The sequence below is a fragment of the Gasterosteus aculeatus genome, chromosome 18 (genome assembly GCF_964276395.1).
Source record: "Gasterosteus aculeatus chromosome 18, fGasAcu3.hap1.1, whole genome shotgun sequence".
In the NCBI taxonomy this organism is placed as follows: domain Eukaryota; kingdom Metazoa; phylum Chordata; class Actinopteri; order Perciformes; family Gasterosteidae; genus Gasterosteus; species Gasterosteus aculeatus.
The window spans coordinates 16390324-16410798 of record NC_135706.1 but is presented as its reverse complement, the minus strand read 5'-3'; the positions used below and the strand labels follow the sequence as shown (position 1 = coordinate 16410798).

Below are 20475 nucleotides of genomic sequence, written 5' to 3'. Positions count from 1 at the left end.
AGACATCAAATGCGAATAATAAAGATACAACAGAAGTAAAGATGAGGAATGTGCTTCATAAATCCTCCTCATCCCAGGAGGGCGGAGCTCTTCTGAAGCTCCGCCCCTCTGATGGATGTGCTTCATGTGCCGTTTCATTCATGGATTCTCTGCTCTCTGTCGGCTTTGAGTCTCATTAGAAGTTGTTCTGGTCACAAGTATGAAAACTAACTGACATTAATGAAATTATTACCGTCAATACATTTCTTAATAAATGTTATTAATAGCGGGGCACCACCCTGGGAGGAGGGATTAAAAACCAAACCCTGAACTGGTGTTCACTCAATAAGAGGATCTATTCCACATTAAGAGTGTAGGGTTGAATTTGAGCACAGACGATAGAAGATATTATCACTCTACAAATGCACAAAGTAATCACGAAAACATCTCGTTTCAGGCGAACCGAATCTTGTGGAAGGAGATCGAGGTCAAGGTGAAGAGACTTTTTCTACAACTGTCTTAACTTTTACACGCTTCAGTTATTTGGAATGCTGCTTCAGCATTCCAAATATTGTTCTTTTAATCTATTTCAACTTCGATTTATTCCTCTAACTCCTTCACACTTTCAGCCATTAAAACCGTTCTCCTTCAGGAGAAGAGTGCTATGACTTTTCAGCTTTCTACAGCTTGATTTAATATACATGTTTTAACATGGTTTTCCAGTGGAGTTTATTTTAAAATCCTCTTAACCTTCTTCAACTTTCAATGATGGGAAACACTGAACTGGCAGCGGTCGGTTATCAAACATGGGCCAAATAACCAGAATGTTCAGGCTTCATGAGCAAATACAGAATCCCTTTGTGTTCGTTTCCAAAGCCGCATTAAGACACACATCACTTTATTTAATACGCTGCTTGCAAGTCGCTGTGTTGTGCCAGACTCTCAATAAAACATTTAGGACAAACCCACGGTCATGAAGATACTCATCTAACGTTACATGGAATCTGCGTGAGGAAGAGGAGGAGGAAGAGGCTCCATGTTGATAAATACCAACTTTCCACCACTTTTCCCACCCGGTGTCGCTCCGATCTGCCGGCGCATCGCGGAGAAAACCAATCGGGTGTCTGGATGCTAAATGTTTATACTTCTCATCCAAACACAATCAAATGCACTCTGTCCGCACAGAGCCGTTTATCTAGATTTTATCTAGGTTTTTTTGTCTTTGTGTTGTTGAACTACGACAAGCCGGAAGTAACGAGGCTGTTTTTAAAATGTAAGGAGTAAAAAAGTACAGATATTTGCGTGAAAATGTAAAGAGTAGAAGTAAAAAGTCATCTGAAAAACAAATACTCCATTATTCAAGTATAGATACCCAAAATTTCTAAGTGTACTTCGTTACTTGACACCTCTGGACAGACAAGGAATTTGACTTGGTGGTTGGTGCATAACATCAGACCCTAGCATAGCGCTAGCTAGCATGACGCCAACATGGCAAGTGGATAAAACAACCAGAGAAATTATGGCAGGTGCTGATTCAGGCTCTTGTCGTCTCCCTCCTGGACTACTGTAACTCTCTCCTGCAGGTCTCCTGCTACCACCATTCCACCTCTGCAGCTCATCCAGAATGCAGCAGCTCCACTGGTCTTAAACCTTCCTAAGTTCTCCCTCACTCCACTCCTCCGCTCTCTTCACTGGTACCGGTGGCTCATCCAGTTTTAAACACTGGTGCTCACGTAGCATGCTGTCAATGGATGGGGTCCAGCTTACATCCAGGACACGTTCAAACCCTCCGTGACCAACATTGGTGGTCTTCGAGGATTCACCGTTTACAAGCACAAACTGGGATCGATCCAATAAATAGGATTTAAACCAGCTGAGTGCAGTTCCTTTGATACCAATCAAATGTTCTAGTCTCTGCAACAGGATCCAATGATCAATGGTGTCAAATGCGGCACTGAGGTCCAGCAAGACAAGAAAAGAGATGAGTCCTTGGTCCGATGCAAGTAGAAGATCATTCGTAATTTTCACCAGTGCTGTTTCTGTGCTATGATGCACTCGAAATCCTGACTGGAATTCCTTGAACAAAGCATTGTTTTACAGAAAGTCACATAATTGAGTTGCAACGTATTTCTCAAGGATCTTCAAGAGGAAGGGAAGATTAGAGAGGGAAGATTAGAGATAGGTCTGTAGTTAGCCAACACCTCTGGAGCAAGGGGAGGTTTCTTAAGAGGTTTAATTACAGCTACCTTGAAGGACTGTGTTACGTGTCCTGTCACCAAAGACAGATTCATAATATCCAGTAAAGACGTCTAACTAAAGGAAAAACTTCCTTAAGCAGCTCAGTTGAAATCGGATCCAAGAGACAAGTAGAAGATTTAGACTTTGAAATTGTAGAACTGATGTTCTGAGGTTGATTGAAGAGAAGCCATCCAAGTAGGTATCAGGGCCCACTGCTGCATGCAAGTTCCTACATCCGAGGACTGGTCGGCACTGGGTGAAGGCAGGAGAACAGCAATTGTAGCACTTAAATTGTACTTATTTTGGCTCTTATCTATAGAAAGTTATAAATTGGCTTAGTTGGTGAAATTGCACTTTCTTGTTTTTTGTTCTTCTGGGTTTGTTTCCTTATGGTTGAAATGCACTTATTGTAAGTCGATTTGGACGTCAGCTAAATGACATGTAACAATATTATACCATTAAAGTAAAGCACTACCTGGTTTGTGTCATCACTTTTTTTTGTTCATCCAGAGATTATCGCCAACTGTCAACGTGAACTCAAATCTAACCTGATGGAGAAGTTCCAGTGTGTGTTTGAGGGGATCCCTAAAGCAGGAAACCCAACCCTTCTGAATGAGATCTACACAGAGCTCTACATCACAGAGGGAGGGACTGCAGAGGTCAATGAAGAACATGAGGTCAGACAGATTGAAACAGCATCCTGGAAACCAGACAGACCAGAAACAACCATCAGACTCCAACCCGAAGACCTCTTCAAAGCCTCAGCTGGAAGGAAGAAACCACCCAGAACAGTGTTGACTAAGGGAGTGGCTGGCATTGGGAAAACATTCCTAACACAGAAGTTCACTCTGGACTGGGCTGAAGACAAAGACCACCAGGACATAGAGTTCACATTTCCATTCACCTTCAAAAAGCTGAATGTGCTGAGAGAGAAGTTCAGCTTGGTGCGACTTGTTCATCACTTCTTCAGTGAAACCAAAGCAGCAGGAATCTGCAGGTTTGAGAAGTTCCAGGTTGTGTTCATCTTTGACGGTCTGGATGAGTGTCAACTTCCTCTGGACTTCCACAACAATGAGGACCTGACTGATGTCACAGAGTCGGCCTCAGTGGATGTGCTCCTCACAAACCTCATCAAGGGGAACCTGCTTCCCACTGCTCGCCTCTGGATCACCACACGACCTGCAGCAGCCAATCAGATCCCTGCTGAGTGTGTCGGCATGGTGACAGAGGTCAGAGGGTTCACCGACCCCCAGAAGGAGGAGTACTTCATGAAGAGTTTCAGAGATGAGGAGCAGGCCAACAGGATCATCTCTCACATCAAGACCTCACGAAGCCTCCACATCATGTGCCACATCCCAGTCTTCTGCTGGATCACTGCTGGAGTTCTCAAGGAGGTGTTGAAGACCAGAAAGAGAGGAAAGCTACCCATGACCCTGACTGAGATGTACATCCTCTTCCTGGTGGTTCAGTCCAAAGTGAAGAAGGTCAAGTACGATGCAGGACCTGAGACAAATCCACACTGGAGTCCAGAGACCAGGAAGATGATCGAGTCTCTGGGAAAACTGGCCTTTGATCAGCTGCAGAAAGGCAACCTGATCTTCTATGAATCCAACCTGACAGAGTGTGGCATCGATATCAGAGCAGCCTCAGTGTACTCAGGAGTGTTCACTCAGATCTTCAGAGAGGAGAGAGGACTGTACCAGGACATGTTCTTCTGCTTCGTCCATCTGAGTGTTCAGGAGTTTTTTGCTGCTCTTCATGTCCATATGACCTTCTTCAGGTCTGGTGTCAATCTGCTGTCAGGAGAACCTGAACCAATGTGTCTCTACCAGAGTGCTGTGGACGAGGCCTTACAGAGTCCTAATGGACACCTGGACTTGTTCCTCCGCTTCCTCCTGGGTCTTTCCCTGGAGACCAATCAGACTCTCCTACGAGGTCTGCTGACACAGACAGGAAGTAGCTCACAGACCAATCCGGAGACAGTCCAGTACATCAAGGAGAAGATCAGAAACAATGATTTTTTCTGTAGTCACAATCTGTTCCACTGTCTGAATGAACTGAAAGATGTCGCTCTAGTGGAGGAGATCCAACAGTCCTTTAGTTCAGGACGTCTCTCCACAGATCAACTGTCTCCTACTCAGTGGTCAGCTCTGGTCTTCATCTTACTGTCATCAGAAGAAGATCTAGAGGTGTTTGACCTGAAGAAATACTCTGCTTCAGAGGAGGCTCTTCTGAGGCTGCTGCCAGTGGTCAAAGCCTCCAACAAAGCTCTGTAAGTACAGAGGGAGTCAGATTCATACATCAGAACTTAAACATGCTGTCATCTTTTCTACTTATTGCTCATATTTTCTTTATTGTTGATGGTTGTCTCTTCAGACTGAGTGGCTGTAACCTCTCAGAGAGAAGCTTTGAAGCTCTGTTCTCAGTTCTCAGCTCCCAGTCCTCTAGTCTGGGAGAGCTGGATCTGAGCTACAACGGCCTGCAGGATTCAGGAGTGAAGCTGCTGTCTGCTGGACTGGAGAGTCCACGCTGTGAACTGGAGACTCTCAGGTCAGAATTCAATTAATGTCCACAATGCCTTTATTTACATCAATGATACATTTCATAAGATTCTTCCTGCTTGCATATTTAAATCAAATATTTCCATAACGTGTAGTAGAGTTTATTTTTAATTAGTTGTTACAGGTACCAGGATTCGTACCAAGTAGGCAGATGATAGGATTCTGTAAACAGGACACACAAATCACACACAGCTTTCACGTCTCGCTCCGCAGGCGCAATGAGACTAAAATCCCTTTTTCTGAATTCATGTTTGTGTTTCCATGACATCACAAGAAGTTTGTAGACAAGACACACTTATTACACATTAGCTTAAAAAGATGTTCTTTCACAAGAAAACATCACAAGTTCATCCTGCTGCTCCTCTTATTTAGTCTTTGTGATGTCATGTTTAATATAATCAATGAATGAAAAGGAGAAAAGCTGAAGTGGGAAGGAGACTGAAGACTTTAATGTGTGTCTCTACCGTGACGATCTGCTGAGAGTTTGATGGTTTTTTATTTCTGATTCAGAATGTAAAAAAACATAAAATCAGTAGAAGAAGAATATTTTCTAATTTACTTTGTTCTCTTTCTTTAAAACAAGTCAGAGGATAGAGAAGCCTAACGTCAAAAAAACAGTTTTCTCCTCTTATTTAAAGTAGAACTATGGCCATTGTAAACACTTTCACAGAACACAGTTTTCTTTCTTCTTACTGATTGTTTATGGATTTTGAGTAAAATGCAAAGAGGATTTCATTTTAACACTAAAGTTATCCTCCTCCTTGTTGACTGTTGTCTCTTCAGACTGAGTGGCTGTAACCTCTCAGAGAGAAGCTGTGAAGCTCTGTCCTCAGTTCTCAGCTCCCAGTCCTCCAGTCTGAGAGAGCTGGACCTGAGTAACAACGACCTGCAGGATTCAGGAGTGAAGCTGCTGTCTGCTGGACTGGAGAGTCCACACTGTGAACTGGAGACTCTCAGGTCAGAATTCAATCAATGTCCACTTGGTGTCTTTATTTACATCAATGGTATATTTCTGATTTCCATAAGATTCTGCTTGCAGGATTTTAATCAAATATGCATTTTCCAAATATTTGTAGAATATGTAGAACATTCTACAATATGTTGTAGAATGTTTTATCAATGCAATGTTAGAAATGGAGATATATTGGAGATCAATCATAGTTATCAGTAATGTTATCAGATTGTTGATGGACATTAGTGGGTGTTTGGTCGTGACTGGAAACTAGTCCGTAACAATGTTAATAAGACACCTCAGTAGTCGACAGTGTCTCAGTCCTGCAGTGGTCCTTCAGCTCTCACAGCTCCCTCAGATCATGTGACATGTGTGTTGTGTTGTGTGTCTGCAGGCTGTCAGGCTGTCTGATCACAGAGGAAGGCTGTTCTTCTCTGGCCTCGGCTCTGAGCTCCAACCCCTCCCATCTGAGAGAGCTGGACCTGAGCTACAATCATCCAGGAGACTCAGGAGTGAAGCTGCTGTCTGCTGGACGGGAGGATCCACAGTGGAGACTGAAGACTCTCAGGTATGAAGAGGCTGCAGCCACAGACCATCAGTCTGTAGAGGAGCTGGAAACCTTTTCTCTGTCCCACTGTCAGCCTGGTTAATAAGACCCTGACACACCAAGCTGAACTCAAACCACCAGAGACTCATCCAACTGTTTGTGTCCCACATGAGACCATCAACACAGACAGAAGTAGTGAGGATCAGTAGCCAGGATGAGCCTGAACAGGGAGGAAGGTGATGAAAGGCTTGTTTCTCTGGAGCATTGTCTTGTCTCCACGTTATAAGAGAGGACAGTGTCTCCTGACACGCTGACGGCATCATGGTGGGCTGATATGAGTCAACGTCTTCACACCTGGATGTTTAGATGCTGGTCATCTGCCTCCAGTGTGTGTTGTCCTTAAGTCCAGACATTCTTATTAAAAGGCAAACAGTCAGAAACAATCTGTTCAAAGCGTCTTTGGATCATCACAGAAAGAATGTTTGGTGTTTTAAAGGAGTTCAGCTTCACCTGCTTTTGGTGCTTTGCACTGAGAGCCAGTTCCCTGGATGATAAGAGTGGACTTGTTGAAGCTACAGGTGACAGTCGGCCACAGACGCTCAGTGAAGAGCCAACAGCTGATGGTGACCCTGGTGTGTCAGAGCCCAAAGAGGTTTGTTTAGGACTGGACCAAAGTTATAGGGGGACTCAGGCAGTGCTCTGTGGCTGCAGACACTACCTGCTGAGCAGCAGACACACTGAGTCAGAGACCAGCTGGGGGACATAGAGGAGCATTTAGCAGCTAGACACAGATATATTCCCCCCAGGAGGTGGTGGAGACCAAAAACAGAGCTAAAAGAGAGAGAATTGTTGGCTTCTATCCATCAGGTGACACAAAGACTCCTGATGAACCTTCATGTTGATGTGAACCTGCTGGATGTGGAAGCAGCTGGTTGATATAATGTTAGACAGAACTCCTTTAGAAGACGATCACATGTCACATGTTGTGTTCACAGCTTGTTGTCACTGAACCACAACTGGACAAAGAAACCACTTGATGAGGTTTAAACATTTGATTCACTGACTGCTGAAGGAAACGGAGTGAATCGAAGCTGAAGGTCAGAATGATGCTGATGATAATAGATGATAGAGAGTGAACATGATGAGCTGTGGTCATCGGCCAATCAGAAGAAGAAGAGGTGGTCCATGTGGACGTGAAGGACAAAGCTGTGTGTGATGTAATGTCCATGTCTCCATGCTGCTCTGACCCCCCTCCTCCTTTCAGGGTGAAGCCTGATGGAGTCCGATGGCTGAGACCAGGTCTGAGGAAGTGTAAGTGTGCTTTGATTCATGAAGACATCACTCATTCACCTCTGTGATGTCATCATCAAAGTGTCGGTAGATGAACACATGATTAATAACTGCAGCTGTATTGTGTCTCGTTCTCTCATCAGATTCCTGTGAACTCACGTTCGACACAAACACAGTAAACAGAAGACTCAAACTGTCTGACAACAACAGGACGGTGACATGTGTGGCGGATAAGGAGGACGAGTATCAGTCATATCCTGATCATCCAGACAGATTTGACTCCTGTCGTCAGCTGCTGTGTCGAACTGGTCTGACTGGTCGCTGTTACTGGGAGGTCGAGTGTAGAGGAGAAGTTTATGTATCAGTGAGTTACAGAGGAATCGGGAGGAAAGGAAACAGTGCAGACTGTTGGTTTGGATACAATGATCAGTCCTGGGCTCTGATGTGCTCTGATGGTTACACTGTCCGTCACAATAAGACAGTAACACGCATCACCCCCTCCTCCTCCATCTTCTCCCGCATCTTCACCTCCTCCTCCTCCTCCTCCTCTAGTAGAGTAGCAGTGTATGTGGACTGTCCTGCTGGTTCTCTGTCCTTCTACAAAGTCTCCTCTGACACACTGATCCACCTCCACACCTTCAGCACCACGTCCACTGAACCTCTTTATCCTGGGTTTGGCTTTGGCTTCGGCTTCACCTTGCCGTCTATGGTCAGGTTCCTTTTCTCTACTGTTTCTGTTCTTGGTCCCTCAGTGACTCTGTGTTCTCTGCAGGAGGGAGAGTCTCCTCCTGGTGGAGAACCTTCCTCTCTGCTCACACAGCTGAGGTAGGTTCATGTGGGTGTAGATGCAGGTGAGGGGAACCTGAGCTGGTCTGGACTCTGGGGGGGTCCACAGCTCTCTGGGACTTGTGGTGTTGCAGATGAAGTGTGAAGGAGCTCGTTGCCTCTGTGAATGAATCAATAGACAATTTATAAAAAGGTCTCTCATTGCCCCCAATAGGAGATACATGGACATTTGTGTGTGTTCATCATTAGCAGTTTTTCTAAGGATTGTTTGTAATGACAAATAAGTAAAATATGAACATGTAATTCTTTTTGAGCCAATTTGAACTTTTTAAACATTTTTTTTTAAATGTCTTCAGTGAAATCAAATGTAATTTCACATAATCAGGTTTGCAAGAACCTTTTTAAAGCTTCAGCAAACCTCTGAAGGTTTAATGACATAATATAAAGTACTTGTGTTTTTATTGACGTTTATAATAGTACAACGTTTAGTGCCTCCATGTGTTACTTCGGTTAACAGGAATTTAATTGTTTGTTTCTAATGTGAATAAATGCCTTTTATTGTAAACAACATGTGGTGCAGTGACTGGTCCCGGCCAGCAGGGGGACGTCACCGATGGATTAAACCAGTAAACATCCTTCATGTTCCCAACATGTATCACAGTGTGAATAATAAAGACACAATAAGACCAACAGAGACGTTCATGTTCATTTCTTTGTGATAATAACGTGTTGATGTCAACAAGTGCTTCCACACGAGTCTCTCACTTTAACTCCCCGACGTACTGAAGCCCGACCGTCGCCTCGTGTCATCAGCTCTGCTTTCTTCAGAGTGAAGCATTGTGGGAAAGTGAATGTCTGCAGCATTAAACGTGTGACATCAGGCGGATGGAACTCGGCGGGATTCGATCTACCATCCTGTAGATACTCGCTCTACAACATCAGGAGAACACGTCCTCTTCTCACTCAGAAGAAGGTACTGATTGAGGGTCTTGTCGTCTCCCTCCTGGACTACTGCAACTCTCTCCTGCAGGTCTCCTGCTACCACCATTCCACCTCTGCAGCTCATCCAGAATGCAGCAGCTCCACTGGTCTTTAACCTTCCTAAGTTCTCCCTCACTCCTCCACTCCTCCGCTCTCTTCACTGGTACCGGTGGCTCATCCAGTTCTAAACACTGGTGCTCACGTACCATGCTGTGAACATGGAAACCATGCGATAAGCTTCCTGGGAACATTTAAATGGTTTCCTCGTCCCCCAAAACCCAAGGTTCAGGAAGTGGAGAGAAGTGTTGATACGTGGTCTTTACCCTTGCGTGGTGATCCTTTAACTTGTCCTGAGGTCCACGCAGGTCCAGTCCCAGTACGTCCCTTCTGTCCGCTGCCAGAACCAGACGGCAGCTCACGTGAGACGTCTCTGCAGACTGAAGTCCTTGTAGTTGTCATACTCTCTAAGAACAATGAGGCACTTTGTAAGTGAGGGTGTTCATTAGTCATCAATTGAACATCCTTCTCACTTTAAGTTGAAAGACGTACATCCTAGAAGGGATTAGGACGGTGAATTTAAATGAATGCAGACGGCCTCTAGGTTTAATAAGTGCTTACTTTGATTAAAAAATATATTAGTGCCAGTATTAAGGAGGTGAAAATATAATTTCCTCCTCAATATCTATTTTGTATTAATGAGAAAATATATTCAAACAATTGTGTTTTTTAAGTGGTTGTTTTCGTGGGCTGACAGACAGCCTGAGCGACAGCAGGAGGATGTGGAATGTGATATTTAATGTGATATTGAATGTGATAAGAAGTCCCAGAAACTAACACAGCCCATTGGACACACACACAAGTACACAAACCCGCCTGTGGAATAAAGGTGGGGTCGTGTGCGTGAGCAGAAGGGACGTTTATTTAGGGTTTATGGGGAGAAATGACCCGACCGGCAGCAGAGCCACTGCTGTGGATAGAAAACACAAAGTCACAGTGATTAATCACAGGTTTCTTACGCTGCTTCCAATACGCTGCCTACAGGCACTACTGTTGTTCAGGGACCTCGTTATTAAAGTTATTCTGGCTTGATCATTTCATTATTATGTATATTGGTGTTTTATTAACAGTACAGTACTTTATGAAATAAAGTACTGTACATTACTCCTGCACATGTGTGTGTGTGTGTGTGTGTGTGTGTGTGTGTGTGCGCGCAGAACAAATGCAAATGAACTAGTTAAGTTAGTTTTAAGCTAGTTTGAATTAGCATCAATGAACTAGAGTAATTACGCCGATTCAGGCGCAACGGTTCACTTTATAGTGAGAAAAAAATAAATAAAATAAAAATAAATAAATAAATGTAAATGAACACTCGTGTTGCTTAAACAGTATTTTACACATGTACGAAATGGCACGATCAAAAAGTAAACGCAGCAAAGAGAAGGTCTGTCAAACTAAATACCATCCAACGATATGCACGAATAAAATAATGCAGCTCAAAACAAAAAGCCGTAGGATGTAATTTAAGACTTTATAACAAATGTATAACCTGAAGCCCGAGGATCATTATTCTGACCGATTTTAAAATGAGGGTTTAGAGCTTGTTATAATAAATCCCTGAAGTCTTTAAACACATTTTATAATCCCTCATCTGTTGCTTTAAGATCAGCACAATAATGCAAACGTTCAGCACCGACCAGTCAAAGCGTGAGATGGTTTTGTAGCGTGTTTTCACTTAAGCAAGAATACTTCATTCTTTAGTATTAGTTCTCATGTCTTTCTTCTACGAGATGAACATCCATTGTTCTGAATGCGTCGTCATTACACTCGGCTGCTTCTTAATTGCGCAAAATCACATCATTAAAAACATGTTAATGACCGTCCGAGTACTTTGTACAGCTGCTTATTTAGTTTTTTTCCAATGAGATATAAAATGGAACTAGCTGTTCATGCATCTTTGATGCTTGGATGCATATTTTTTTGCATGAATGTTTAAAATCAATAAACTTAATCCTCACACAGCAGCATAAAACATTCAAATCGAGCTAAAACATTTAATAGCTTGGAAAATACCGTCATCGTACTGAATACCGTTTAGGACCCAGTACACAGCGGTTATTGCAAATTTAATTATTTTACATTTAGTCAAAACAGTACGACAAAGCCGTGATTTGAGAAATGGACTTGTGGTTCAAACTTATTTAAAAAAAAAAAACAATTTTATTGAAATGTTCACAATACAAAAACAAATGGAGAGCGTCTGTTGAGCTTCATCATTCTGCGCTTGGTTGTGTGAACGGATCAATGGACACATCTTAAACGATAACTAGGTGCTTCTGGAACTGATCAACTGGGAAGGTGATACAAGAAAATTAAGGGGATGAATCTGAATCCAAGAAGTCAATAGAAGTGAGTTGTGTCCAAAACGCCTAATAAATAATCTTATAAAAAAAGATCACATTCTTGTTGTAGTTATGCATATTTAAAAATACACACCGTAGACAGAAAAAAAAAGTTTGATTCCCCGTAATAATCCTACAGATGCACGTTGGCGTGAAAACAAACTAGAGTCCGTATCTGGTGACGCGGCGACAGTCGTCTGAAAATAACTTGAACTGAATCTACACGAAAGCACACGGTTAGAAAAGTAACCTGAACAACTGGTGCAGATGTGAGAAGGATCAGGATCTACAGCTACAGTCTGCACCCGTTTGGACACAACCTTATTTTTGGGGGGGTTTGACAACTGTACTATTACACAATGAATGAAAAGGAGAAATAAAAAGTTGAGCAATGAATGGTTCGCTTATTTTGCCAGTCCAATCTTCTTCGCTTCGGTTTCATAAATGAGCAACCGCCACATCTTCACGATGAAGACTTCAGCTTCTTCATCAAGAACCTGGAGGCAGAAGACAAAATCATCAAGTTACACGTGAAGAAAGAATCATCTTTGTCTCTTTAACGGACATCACTTTCTAATCAAAGCTTTAAAACAACCCCAAAAAAACAAAATGAACATAAAAGACTAATTTCCTTTCATTACGCTTGGATGGGACATTGTGTGTGTGTGTCGTTACCGTAGCAACATCATCCAAGATGCTCTGTGGCAAACTGTGCGCCATCACCTGGGAAAGAAAACAGCAGGATCACATCTGGACTCAAAGTGGGAACGCGGTCAGCTGAACAGACGTCACATGATCGATACCTTGGTGCAGACAAAGTCTACCAACGTTGCCTCTTCCTCTCCGATGTACTCGATAATCTTTTTATTGATCCAGGGCCGCACGCGTCGATCCATCAACGTCTAAACGGACAAGAGAAGGAAGCATTTAGAACATTGGTTCCGTTTGAAACGACTCAGTTGTCGGTCAACAGCGTTGTTGCTTAAACGCGACCATCCTCACCGTGTCCACCATGGACCAGTCCAGCGGGTACAGGAACAGCTCGGGCTTGGCGGTGGGGATCTTTTCTATCAGGGTCTTGATGTGTTTGCGTTTCTCCTCGGTGTCGTCCCCCTTGATGCTGGACAGGCCGGCCCCGTCCACGCCGAGGCTCTTGTCGTCGTCGTAGTCCAGCGGCACCAGCTTGCGCTTGCGGGGCTGCTCGTCGGCCTCTTCGTCGTCGAACTTGTCGAAGACGCTGTCCACGGGCAGCTTCTTCCTCTTGCCCGTGTTGGGCTGACTGGGGCTTCCTGAGGCAGCTGGAGGGCAACAAGCGAGTGAGTGGAGAGAATTACCGGGGACAAACACAAACGTTTGTTTACAGACAGACGGTATTTTTCTGTCACCCACAAAAACAATTCACTTAAAATACTCCATGAGATTTTGAGGGGAAAGTTACAACGGACGTGAATTCTCATTAAAGTTCATCAGACATATTTATTCTGATTATTAAATTAATCTTAACAAAAATGGTTGAATTTTTCAGAAGCATTAAGTGGCTTTCAGCCGGTGAAGCTCAGTTTCGTCAGAGAGACGAATGAATCAATCGAGTATCAAAACGGTTGCAGACAAACTCACCCAGTTTGAGACTGAGGCCGATCTTTGGCCGGTTTTCCTCCTGCGGCAGCGCGTCTGGGGGAGAGTTTTCGTGGGGGATGATGATACCGCAGGGCGACTCGTCCCCCGGCGTGTTCGGGGACGCGCCGCCGCTTGCTGACGACACGGACGGAGCGGCCGTGATTGGCCGCATTGTGGGCTTGAGGCAAGGTTTCGTGTCGCCGTGGTCTTCACCGTTTTCGTAGCTCTCTTCCTCGCCCTCCTCCACCTCGTCAGGAGAGTGGGCGGGCCGCACTCGAGGCTCCGCTCGGTCTGGTTCCGGTCTCCGCTCCCGCTCCCGCTCGCGTTCCCGTTCTCGCTCTCGCTCGCGGTCCCGTTCTCGGTCGCGCTCTCGGTGGTCTCTTGGACCCCGGTGGCGTTCCTGTACCTCCTCGATCACCGGCTCTGGGATGATAGGGGGTCGCCTCAGACGCTCCTCCTCTTCCTCCTCCATCTGGACCAATAAGAGCAGACGTGCAGAGGATTGAAACCCTCAATCAGGATGTGAGAGAAAAGAACAATGGAAGCTGAGCCGCCCAGATGTGCAGAGAGACTGATGATAAAGTGACCTTCAGAAAGACGTGATGCATCCGCTCTGCAGATTCACACACACACACACAGGACTATGAAGGACGAGCGTACCCTGCGTAGCTCTGCGTCTGGGTTTGGATGTCCCTCGTCTAACAGCCTTCGTCTGATCTCCTCCAGCTCCTCCTTCTCTCTCTTCCTGTCACGCTCGTCTGCCTCCATCTCCTTCTCTCGGTCTCGGAGACGTTTCTGCAGCGCACTGCCCCTAGAGGTCACATCCGACATAACAGCATTCACAACAGAGGCGCAGCATTGCATCCGCAGCTCCCATCTTCTGCCGCTCCTTATTTTGTTCTGCAGGGCGAGTGTGTGTTGCTCACCGATAATACTTGGGATCATCTCTTTCATCATCATAGTCCTCAAGAAACTCTTTCAACCGTTTGCCCTCTTTCACCTGAAGAAACGCAGCAATCAATCAACATTTCTCCTCACAACTTCAATTGTAGACTCAATAAATTAAATCATATGAACACAAATAGAAACAGAATATTTCCCAACTTGGCAACACAAAAACATAAGATGAAATACTGTTTTTTTATTTTTCTCTAGAATGGCATTGAGCATTTAGACCAATAATGAATAAATCAGTTGTGTTTTAGTCGCGGCGGATTGTATTTGTATCTAAAGCTGTGTTTTTGGTGTCTTATGAGGTTTGGGCAGGTTATGTGCATGGGACAAAAATATAGATGATCATGGAAACACAACAGCCAAGTAACTTAGTTGTCGTAACTAATTTGTAACTTTAAGCTAAAATAACCGGTGGAATTGATTGGATTCAACCTGGTGGTCATTGTACAGGTGCAGCGCGTGTCTCTATCGATCGATCTCACTGGTCATTAAATACGTTCTCACCATTTCTCGTCGGCGCTCATCTTCCCGTTCGGCCTCCTTGGCGTAATCCCGTCCCTTCTTCCGCTCCCGTAGCTCCCAGTTTTTTAGACGCTGTCATGGCAACAGAATCAGGTAAACCACAATCACATCGACATGAATATGAAAAGAGGAACAACTGTACTCATTTTATTCGTTATTTTCTCCCTTGATAAAGAAATCCCTAAAATATTTCACGGTTATTGGATCATTTTCTATCTAGCGTTAGAAGTTGGGAGCCAGCTGGTCCTTCCAACCTTCCCTACCTCCTGATAGGCTGCTTCCTTGTCTCGGAGTTTCCGCTCCAGCTTCCTGCGGTCGTACGCTTCCTCTTCATCTTCTTGGTCTCGTTTCTTGTCTCGCTCTCGGTCTCGACTGACCTCCCTTTGGGAAACAGAAAAGCGTGTTAGGAACATTTTGACCTCGTGGCCAATATACACGCGTGTAAGTTTAAGTCGGATAAGAGACGGGAGGATGTCGCAGAGGAGGAGAGGGAGGACCTTCAATGTTCCACCATCATCATTCAGTGATCAATGACTCCTGCAGACAGCGTTGACTCGCCAGCTCTGGTGTGGATAAAACAATCGGTAATCCGGTTTTCCTTCACCTGGATCTGCTGCGTTCGGGGGTCTTGTCGCGGCTGCGGGGCGGCTCCCAGTCTCGGTCTCGTTCTCTGGTCCTGCGGTCGCGATCTTTGTCTCGGTCTCTCTCCCGCTCTCGTTCCCGCTCTCGTTCCTTCTCCCGGTCGCGGTCCCGGCGCTCCCTCTCCCGCTCACGTTCTTTTTCCCGGTCCCTTCGTTCCCGCTCAAACTCCAGCCGCTCCTTCTCCCGCTTGTCCTTCTCTTCTTCTAGTTTCTGCAGAGCAAAACGCGTACAGGTTCATGCGCTGCCTCACACGCATCCACAGTCGGTTAGTTTTCTATCGTGCACAAATCAAGTTGTTCCCAGAATCTGAAACATGCCCGGCGCTGATCAATGCAAAGCTGGGATCCTAACTGGGGGAATCCGGACGGATCAAAGGGCCGACAGCTTTGTCCTTCTGGAGCAACGAGGTGCACGTTGCTGCGCGTGACTGGAAACCGTGTCAATGGCCAAACAGATGTGTGGAACATGATCAACTTGAGGGACTCATGGCGAGAAACGGGCGCAAAGAGATCTTCTCGGAACACGGAGGAAAGAATGCATGAAGCCGGCGTCGGTGGTTCGGTGAACTAGTTGTTTGTGACTTACAGGTGTTGAACTACGGATTCAGACGTTCGTTGCCCCTACAAGCCTTTTAAGTTACGCCTGTGAGGGAAGCAGGTCACACGGTACACAAGGGACAGACATGGGATTCCGTCTTGCTTCAGCATCATCACAACTAATAACCTTCACTTCCAACATGACATTTGGTAATCAAGAAATGAGCAGTTATTTCTGTACAGTTAAATTAAATTGTAGAAGCGGTCTTACCCCTGCAGAAGTCTTCAGCAGCTCCTCACAACTCACTTCAGACAAACAGACGCACACGCATCCCAAAGCGGAGTGTTGGGGCAATACACACAGGGCTTTGGGTGAAATGAGTGTAGATTGACTTATTTTAGAATACAAAGGACACAGAAGGTGACGCTTTGAGAATAGTCATCGCTTTTAGGGCACTAATTAAAACTACTACAAAGTAAAGCACAGACAGTGCGCTTCAGTAACTGCAGTCATTCCCAGCCAGAGGCTGTCAGCTGGTCCTCCAAAGCCGTGGGTGTAAAGCAACTGAAGAGATGGAGACGTACACGAGAGAGGAGAGACCGTAGAAATCATTCTGGAACTTTATTAGCATTATTACTTTTGTGCCTTGACTGAACCACAAGTCAGATGTTTCATTTTGCGAGTTCTACTTACCTCTGAAGCGGGTCGACCACGTCCTGCATAATATAATCCGGTCTATCATATTCAGAGTTCAGTTTACAGCATTTGATGCAATTATCAAAAGTCAAAGCAATTGGGGGAAAAAGAAAATGAAAAGAAAAAAAATCGGTATCTTCAACATCCGCTTTGTAAAGTTCTGCTTTTTTGGGGGGTTGAATATTCTGACCCGGCGGCCCGACAGGATGACTTTTAGAAAAATGTCAGCTATTTTTGGCTAACATAAATCTAGTAGCTTGAAATGTATCTAAAAAAAAAAAGAAGAGAAGACAGTTCAAGACGAAGAGCAGGAGATGAGAAGTCATCCATTCAGAGAGCACATACCTGGTGAGTCTTCAGGTCACGTGCTGCTGTGGAGAGGGCGCCCCCCCTTACTAGCATAATAAAAGCTACAGCCAAAGTCACTGCAGTGGTTATTGACAAGAGTCCTTGTGGTTCAACATGAGCACCATTAAAACAAACCATAGTTAACAGAGGACTCGCACAGGTTCACCGACGCGTTCTGACACCACTGACGGTGCCGTTTGTCTGGAACGTTTGTATCGCCAAGCGGTGGTTCGCTAAAAGATCCTCCTTGACCAACACGCACTGAAGTGCAGCTCAGTTGCCCCTTTGCAAGTCCTCAAGAGGGGGGACGCCCAATATAAGTATATAGTAAATAAAGGCTGATACTTACATCCTATCCTCGCAACTTTTTCCAAAGCTCTGAGATTCATCTTGCTTTAGTCACCATATGATCACTATCATAATGGTGGGGTTTAATGAATAGATTAGCTTTTAAGTAACTTTACAACGTCTCCATGCATTTTTGTGTGATGAATGAAGAATGGATCTGTAATATTCACACCTATAGTTTCGTTACAGGCGTCTAATCTGCCTACTTGTGGTGTCTGAACATTGAACATGAAACATTTCATATAAAATGGGGCAAATTAAGCTGTTTGGTGGTATAAATTTTTAGGACTGCCAAATTGTGGCGTAGTATGCATGTTACTGAGATCAAAAAAACGCTTCGTAAACGTGTCGACTAAATGTGCAAGCGAACTATGTGAGCAGCTGCTGTCCGAAACCTGTAATGTCAAGTACAGGATCTAAAGGAGCCCCTTTACCTTGTGAGTATCTCGAAATTTACTAATTTCTCTGGAAATCAGGTCTCTCTTGTCGTCCTCCATATCAATGGCGTTGATGTCGTCCTAAAGGAAAGACGGAAAAGTCAATTCAGCAATTAACACTCATTTTAAGTTGCAAGTCAGAGAGAAGTAAACAGGAGTTTGTGTACCTCTTCTTTTTTCTCCCTTTTCCTCTTTCGTCGCTGGGAGTCGTCATCCTGTGAAGGCGCGTTGAGTTCTGCAGCATATTCTCTCATCAATCCATCGATAGCACCTTTAACGATCTGATCCTTCTGCTTTATCTCCTCGTCTAGAACCTCCTCCTCGTCATCTGCATCTTCAGCCTTCTTATTCTGACAGTACAAGAACCCAGTTACAAATAACCAATGGTGGAATCTCACAGCAGATCTGAGAAGCGTGCAGAGACATCAGCCGATCCGGAATAAGGCCGAGGCAAATAATAAACCTCATCAGCAGTGAATTGAGAATCTTACCCCATTCGCAGTCTTTCTGTTGGCCTTCCACTCGTCCAACTGAGCTTTGGTCTTGGCATCCACCTTTACCAACAGATTTTTCTCTCCGATCGGAAGGTCGTGAAGCAGCCGCAGTGATCGCAAAGTGGACTCCGGCTCCTTGTACTCACAAAACCCAAAGGCTGCAACAGATATTGAAAACTGGTTCAACAATGGCCATGAATGATTCGATGACAAACACAATTTTTTATTTATTCTTTTATTTCTTGCTGTGACACGGTCACGACCAGAAATACGATTACAGAAGGTTCCCATGTAGTCAGACTACATGTAGGAGTTCTAGTTACCTTGAAGCTTGCCAGAGGCTCCTTGGACTCTCTTCCAGCTCAGAACAATTCCACATTTCTATAAACACCAGAAAGGAGGTGAGAACAAGTTCCCAAATTAAACAAGAGTACATTTTAAAACAGTGCTTCAGGAGGGAACCCAAACCCAATGTTACCATCAAATTGCACAATATTAAAATGCACAAGCTCAGAAGACAGTGTGACCCGAGTACATTTCAAATATGAAAATCCTTTTATGTTCCTTACCGCGAGCAGCTGTCTGATCAGCATGTCGGACGCTTTCTCCGATATGTTCCCCACAAACACTGTGGTAGTGGGGCCGCTGTTCTCACTGTTGTCTTTGATTCGCAGTATTTCCTTTTTATGGATTGGAGGCTTACTGATCACTTGAACAGAAGGCATCATCACGGCAGAAGTGGGGGTCATGATACCGACATGGAGGGGGATCATTTGAGCTCCTGGAAACCAAGCAGATGTACATTAACGTGTAAATTGCAATAGAGAACTAGGCGGCGGCATCGTAGACAAAGTAGACGGGATGCACGCGCGTATGTGGCCCACGTGATCGCTTACCTGAGGGGAAGCCAGCAAACTGAGGGGGCATCCCAGGAGGTGGCAACAGGGGCCGGTTCAAATGAGGGGGGAAAGACATCGTGGGTTTGAATGAGCCCAACCTGGAGAAACAGTGATTAAAATGACACGCCTCAATGGACCTAGGAGTTAAAATACGTAATACAACCCTGCTTCATCCAAACACTGTAAAGTCGACATTAAAAACGATTTTAGCTTATTTTCTTCTTTCCGTAAGAGAACCTCGGGAAAACAGTCACGTTCCGTCGTTATCATTAGCAAACAAACGTCCCATCGATTCAGACTTTGGATATTAAACTGTAGCGCGACTTGTAGCAACTCTGCTCGGTGGAGCAACTTAACGTTCGCTAACTTAAGATTATTCCGCCTCAACGTTTGTAGTGAACTGGATCCGTTAACTTTGTTTCAGCGCGACATATTGTGTTAGAACTGAATAACTCGACCCATTATTTAACGTTAGTTTACCAATCAACTACTAGTTTAACGTTAGCTGAAAGTAACCACGCTACCGTGGCCGGCACGACTAGCGTAAAGCTAAGCTAACATTACCGTGAGGCAGAACTGGTGTTACCTAACAAGCAGAACTCACTTTGGCGGGCTGACTATGGGCTCGGGATCAAAGTGAGCGAGTCCATGTATACATACCCCAAGTTAGGTGGCGGACGAAGGAATAAAACAGCTTTCACAAGGTTATTGATTAAGACAATTTCTGTAACGTCCCGAATGTTGGCTTAGCACGCTAGCTAGTCACGGGCCTTCAGACTCATTGACGCAAGCGCAGACGACAAGGGCGCTTGTTTTGTGTATCGGGACGTGGCAGATGGACGGAGCTAGGACATGAGAGTATTACTACCTTAAAAAAAACACAACGGATGTACATGATTGATGTTATAATACTATTTTTATTATTGATATATTGTATTTATAATGAATATACTATATTGACTCATCCACCCATCGTATACTGTATTGACGATAATAACAAAATCGGTATATTAATACGTTTCTTAAATACTGCATTGTATCCTTCCAAAACGTGCTGCAATTTAAAGCTTTCGGTTTTTAAAGCCTATTGGATCGGGTGTGATATAATGAACTGCTGACAAACGCACAAGAGCCCATCAATACCTAGTGTGACATCTGAATACAAGGATATATGTACTACTTAATTATTGATTTATTAACATATCCCTAGTTTTATTACCTTACCATACGCGTTGATGATATATGTAT

At 44.5% G+C, this 20475-nt stretch overlaps 2 protein-coding genes across 6 annotated transcripts in view; one reads left to right on the top strand and one right to left on the bottom strand.

The window, feature by feature from the left end:
- Positions 1 to 9043, top strand: part of LOC120808325 (protein NLRC3) — a 10935-nt gene extending 1892 nt beyond the window's left edge. For 2 of the 4 annotated variants that reach the window (XM_078093787.1, XM_078093789.1), the window contains exons 3-9: positions 437 to 472; positions 2728 to 4489; positions 4594 to 4767; positions 5562 to 5735; positions 6125 to 6298; positions 7542 to 7588; positions 7711 to 9043. In XM_078093787.1, coding sequence (XP_077949913.1) covers positions 437 to 472; positions 2728 to 4489; positions 4594 to 4767; positions 5562 to 5735; positions 6125 to 6298; positions 7542 to 7588; positions 7711 to 8396 — 3053 coding nt within the window. In that variant the 3' untranslated portion in view covers positions 8397 to 9043. Of the gene's footprint in view, positions 1 to 436; positions 473 to 2727; positions 4490 to 4593; positions 4768 to 5561; positions 5736 to 6124; positions 6299 to 7272; positions 7375 to 7541; positions 7589 to 7710 lie in introns of all 4 variants that reach the window. The other 2 variants (XR_013453424.1, XM_078093788.1) reach the window with 2 other exon arrangements.
- A 2485-nt stretch (positions 9044 to 11528) lies between these two features.
- Positions 11529 to 20104, bottom strand: rbm25b (RNA binding motif protein 25b). Of its 2 annotated transcripts, none has more exons than XM_040160390.2 (17): positions 19888 to 20104; positions 19225 to 19325; positions 18898 to 19109; positions 18652 to 18709; positions 18326 to 18486; positions 18002 to 18184; positions 17832 to 17915; positions 15431 to 15678; positions 15090 to 15207; positions 14809 to 14898; positions 14277 to 14350; positions 14011 to 14161; positions 13351 to 13822; positions 12736 to 13031; positions 12537 to 12635; positions 12409 to 12456; positions 11529 to 12230 (listed from the first exon to the last, which is right to left on the bottom strand). In XM_040160390.2, exons 2-17 carry the CDS (start codon positions 19301 to 19303, stop codon positions 12138 to 12140), a joined length of 2466 nt encoding a protein of 821 aa, XP_040016324.2. In that variant the 5' UTR covers positions 19304 to 19325; positions 19888 to 20104; the 3' UTR covers positions 11529 to 12137. The 2 variants fall into 2 exon arrangements, with proteins under 2 accessions (XP_040016324.2, XP_040016325.2); XM_040160391.2 differs by having other exon boundaries at positions 19832 to 20034.
- Positions 20105 to 20475: the final 371 nt, after the last annotated feature.

Bases quoted from the DNA above. Each gene is read 5' to 3' on its own strand.
- rbm25b (XM_040160390.2), bottom strand. From the start codon at position 19,303: ATGTCTTTCCCCCCTCATTTGAACCGGCCCCTGTTGCCACCTCCTGGG. The intron at 14,162-14,276 runs GTGAGCAACACA...TGTGACCTCTAG, and splicing joins GATGATCCCAAGTATTATCG to GGGCAGTGCGCTGCAGAAAC. The intron at 13,032-13,350 runs GTGAGTTTGTCT...GTTGCCCTCCAG, and splicing joins CGGCCTCAGTCTCAAACTGG to CTGCCTCAGGAAGCCCCAGT.